Source organism: Oncorhynchus gorbuscha, unplaced genomic scaffold (genome assembly GCF_021184085.1).
Source record: "Oncorhynchus gorbuscha isolate QuinsamMale2020 ecotype Even-year unplaced genomic scaffold, OgorEven_v1.0 Un_scaffold_16315, whole genome shotgun sequence".
NCBI classification, from domain to species: Eukaryota; Metazoa; Chordata; class Actinopteri; order Salmoniformes; family Salmonidae; genus Oncorhynchus; species Oncorhynchus gorbuscha.
Window position 1 is genome coordinate 682 of NW_025758031.1, and position 4,633 is coordinate 5,314.

A 4,633-nucleotide genomic window follows, 5' to 3' on the forward strand; every position below is an offset into this window, starting at 1 on the left:
AGGGGTGTGGAGGTTGTTCGCCATCCCGTCTGGGGGTGCCAGAGGAGAGTCGCTTCCATGTTCCCTCCTCTGATGGGGCTTCAAATATAGCCCTTAGCCTCTGGTGGCTCCTTCCCTTCCTCAGTAGTGTATAACCCTTCGCAGGTGTCTTCAACGGAGGTTCCAGAGGCCGAGGCTTTGTTTCCTTGTAAGGGCTACTACCTCGGGCTCGGACTTGGTCTTTTTCCCTTTGCTTTCCAGCCCCCTCCCGGTGGCCCGGCTCTTGGCGTGTGATAGAGAGACCTGATCCCCTTTGTCCAGTGCGTAACGTCATCTGCCGAAGCTCCTTATACAGAGGACAGTCTCCTCCTGATCAATAATGGCACAATCAGCTGGGGTACTTTCCCCGCCCTGACTGTACACCTTCCTTTCGGGTTGAGAATGGACAGACTCACAGTGGGGTAATAGTGGGTGCCTCCATGGACACAGGACATGGCTACTTCGTCTGGTAGCAGTGTTGTGGAGGTCACCATCTGCTCCCCACTGACGTAACCATACTTCCTGAGTCGAGAATGGCTACCACATCTCGTCCTTCTATTCAAAACCGGAATCTCTGGGGCCATTTCTGCTAACCAACAGAGGTGATCCTGCCCTCTCGGACCGGGATGCGTGGGGACGGGCAGCAATGACCCTGGGTAATTTCCTCAAAATCTTGTCCACTATGAGCGTCTCTACGACATGTCCTACTCCCTTCCCGGGCTCCAGCCACTGTTTCGTTGGACGGCCATATAGGTCCATTGATGGAACTTTATGGCTATATCTCGGGCGGTCAGCTGGTACCGGGACAGAATCAAATTTTTAGTAGCCCATAGTCAGCAGCTTCACGGGGTCCAGGTCATAGTAGACTTCCTGGGCTATCCCAGTCAAAGGGGAGTTAACGCACTTACTCTCATTCTGTGTGGGGGCACTCTTCCAAGGTGCCATCCTTCGAACGTCATGATGAAAGCCTCAATATCATCCTCCTTTGAGAGGCGAGGTAAGATGGTGTGAGCAGCCGCTCTCGGCTTTACTCTCGATTCTTCTCGCCCGCCCAGCTGTTGTTGCATGAGTTCTATGGTTGCCTGCTGGGCTGTGATCAACTGTTGTAGTAGAGTGTTATCCATCCTTCTTGAATGGTTACCCTGTGTCTACAGGTAGATTTTAGTTTTTCTCTACCCTTATCCTGTGTCACTCGCCCTCCTAGTGCCCGGCACCCACCAATGAGCGGACCAAGTACTTGGAGGTTGCTGTAAAGCGGAATAAACAAAGTGGAATAAATGAGTCAGGAGCAGGTTTTATTAATTGTACAAAGTTCTCTATTGAGGTCATTTTTCCTTCTCAAACACTCCAACACAATCAATGATGATATCCCAAGGAAACACACATCTTCTTCTTCACAAGAATAAGAAACACAAGGTGAGTATCTTTAAATTCTAACATAAATCACGGGTGTGTCACAGCCTTCACGATCCTTCCGTGGAGAGCTCCCTTCAGGTGGTGACCATTCTTCACCTTTTCAAAAGGTACGTCCTCTCCTCTGTAGAATCAAACACTCTTTTCTTTCCCCCCTCTCTGCCGGTTCCCTCCTCTTTCCCCTACAATAGAGAGAATAGCTCATTAGTACCATCAGCTGTGCTTAATTGCCTCTGACCACCTTGACTCACATGCCGGGCTGGGCTACTGTCCGTGGGAGCAGCCTGCCCTCTGGTGGTCCTTCCACATTATACTTTTGGTCAAATATTATATCCCTTTGGGCTTCTTGCTGTCAATTAGCAGTGTACAAATGATTTGTAATTACTGTCCACTCAAGAAAACAATTGGAGCTGAAGCTGATGATCCCTGCTCTAGGCTTTAGTGGAGTGTCATTACCGGATGTTTGATGTTTTTGTGGCATCTGTCTTTTAGTTCTATCGTGGTGGAGAGACAGCCCTGTATGCCCACTCACCCTCAAAGACCCATGGTGTTGAAGACTGGGGTGCAGTTCACTGTCAAAATCAGGTGATTGCGCCAGTGCTACACACTCCAAACACAATGTGCAATACTCTGTTGACTAGTAGCTAGAAGCCTGCAAACCCAGAGTAGGGTTGTTTAGCAATCCATGCTGCAACTCCTCAATTAAGACCCACACTCTTAACACTACACACTTCCATCCACTGTTCCTGGTTGTCATTTGGCTTGCATTGTGATTTTACTTCATTGGTATCATAATGCTCTTGCACCCGATAATATCCCCAGACTCCTGGTGAAGCTCCAGGAGTTCAACTACCAGCTCAAAGTCAAAGCTGTGTTTGACAAGTAAGTGAATGTGAAGTACGTACCATAGCTATATACATACACACATGTGTACACATATGTCTTTGGGAACTGCTTGATGTTATAGTTAATCAATTGTGTTACATTGTTATATTTTATCAATGGCAAGAGTCAAAGCTTCAGTCACTGATGTATTGTATTTCTTTAGGAACGTCACTGAGAAGAGCACAGTGAGAGGAGTAGAAATGTTTTGGTCTCTGTTATCCTACTTAAACCTGAAGAAGCCTAGTTAGTAGTCATTTTGTTTCTCGATTTTACGTCATTTCCAGGGTCGAGGAAATTCAACATCTTGGGAACCAACACTAAGGTTATGAACATGGAGAGTTCAATGGAAGCTTGGCAGCAGAATTCAGACACCTGGTATGAACTAGCACATTCAGATGTTATACTGTATATTGTACATATGATATACTGTACTGTACATCAGGGTTCCCCAATAGGCGCCCCCATATTTTTCATTATTTTTCAATTAACTCTGCAACTTTCCCAGTTATTTACTTTTTTCACAACTGCCACCAGTTTGGCGCCAAAACATTTACAACAATGACATATTGACTTACATGGGCATCATGCACCACTAATTATGCCCCTGTCTGTAAGTTAGATAATTTTTCAAACCCCTTAAACAGCTTTTCCTGAGTCATAATCAATATGCAATTCTATGTAAAACGTTTTCTGCATATCTAAGCATAACTCTTGAGCTGTCTGTATCCTCCTGACTGATGGTTATTATTTTTAATAAACAATATGCTTCTATTCATCTAGTTATGGCTTGCTTTTCTAAAGTCGACCAACCTTGCCAGCAGGCATGCCAGCTAAGATAGTTAGACAAGCTAGTTACTCGAACTTGATTGATTGCCTGAAATGGCTTCTTGGTAGCTAGCAATGAGGTTTGGAGATTGGGAACCTATCTGGGCTAGTGAAAGCCAGCTTCCTAAAATTGCTAAATGGCTAAAACCATTCCAGAGAGCCACCCGACAAAAAAAAAATCATATATATTTTTTAAACATGACAAATAAATGTCATCTTAGAAAATAAAACCTTGAAAGTTACCAAATTCTGGCAATTTACTGGTAAACTTCAAAAGCCTAGCGCTAAGTTGGAACCGGTTCAGGGTACAAACCCATAAACCGGAATAAGTTCCGAATTTTCTGAGGAACGAAAAGAACCTGGAACGAAGTGATCTCTAGTTTTCTGGAACAGAATCGTTATTTTCAAGTCTTGAGAATCATTTAAAAATGTTATTTTTAAACAAAGCATCTCAAGTGTGAGGGTGATTGTGATGTATAAAACTATTACTATGCAATGTCATAGTTATACATATATATTTTTTAATTATGTACATCTGTGTGTGTCAATTCAGGTCCTCTCATAGTGACGGAGGAGTGTGTGCGTTGCGTATCCAGACAATGTCCCTGCCCATTGTGGTCATCTCCAAGATTAGCCAGCCGCCCAGTGCCTGGGCCTCTGTCATGTGGTACAACATGCTGACCTGTGAGTCCAAGGTACAACCCCTTCTCTCATTCAAGACTAAATCCTCATAGCTACAGTATCTATCTATCTATCTATCTATCTATCTATCTATCTATCTATCTATCTATCTATCTATCTATCTATCTATCTATCTATCTATCTATCTATCTATCTATCTATCTATCTACTTACTAAGATTTTACCCTCTGAGAACTACAGTGAATCTTTGTTCTCTTAACCGCCTCCTTACATATGTCATGTGATCCAGACTGGACAGGTTTAATCTAGGGGGTCGAACTCCTGGTCCTGAAGAGCCAGGTGGTGTGCAGGCTTTTGTTCCACCCCAGCACTAACACCCCTCTTCCAAACTATCAGCTTATCATCTCCATCCCTCTCTCTCTTCCTCCTCAGAATCTGTCGTTCTTCCTGAGCCCTCCTCAGGCCACCTGGAGCCAGTTGTCAAACGTGCTGAGCTGGCAGTTCTCCTCCATAACCAAGCGAGGCCTCAACGACGAGCAGCTGAGCATGCTGGGAGACAAGCTCCTGGGTGAGTCTTATTGTGACTTGGCGTGGTTTTGTGAAACGACACAGCCACAGCAAACCCATCTGTGATATTAAGGTGCGCTAGTTGGCTATAAATGGTGGCCATACATCCAGTGTGTGAGGTGGCTATTAGTTTTTCTCAACACAGATATCTGGCAAGAGAGTCAAGGTGACCAACTCATTTGGCCAACTAATCCCAGATAAAGGCTAACAATGCAAATGTTGCTTAAAATCTATTCACCGTATCCAAAGGTGCATAAAAAGCTTATGACCTCTGTCATGTGTT

At 44.6% G+C, this 4,633-nt stretch overlaps 1 protein-coding gene across 1 annotated transcript; it reads left to right on the forward strand.

Annotated features, from left to right (window-relative positions):
* The first annotated feature begins 1,878 nt into the window (after positions 1 to 1,878).
* Positions 1,879 to 2,564, forward strand: LOC124030818 (signal transducer and activator of transcription 1-alpha/beta-like). The gene is made up of 3 exons (XM_046341994.1): positions 1,879 to 2,016; positions 2,254 to 2,313; positions 2,480 to 2,564. The coding sequence occupies exons 1-3, from the start codon at positions 1,898 to 1,900 to the stop codon at positions 2,562 to 2,564; spliced, it is 264 nt and encodes an 87-aa protein (XP_046197950.1). The 5' UTR covers positions 1,879 to 1,897.
* The last annotated feature ends 2,069 nt before the right edge of the window (positions 2,565 to 4,633 follow it).

What these genes read in the sequence shown, in the direction of transcription:
- LOC124030818 (XM_046341994.1), top strand. Translation starts at nt 1,898, where the DNA reads ATGTTTTTGTGGCATCTGTCTTTTAGTTCTATCGTGGTGGAGAGACAG. An exon ending in CAGTTCACTGTCAAAATCAG is followed by an intron (nt 2,017 to 2,253) that starts GTGATTGCGCCA and finishes TAATATCCCCAG; the next exon opens with ACTCCTGGTGAAGCTCCAGG. An exon ending in GTCAAAGCTGTGTTTGACAA is followed by an intron (nt 2,314 to 2,479) that starts GTAAGTGAATGT and finishes GTATTTCTTTAG; the next exon opens with GAACGTCACTGAGAAGAGCA.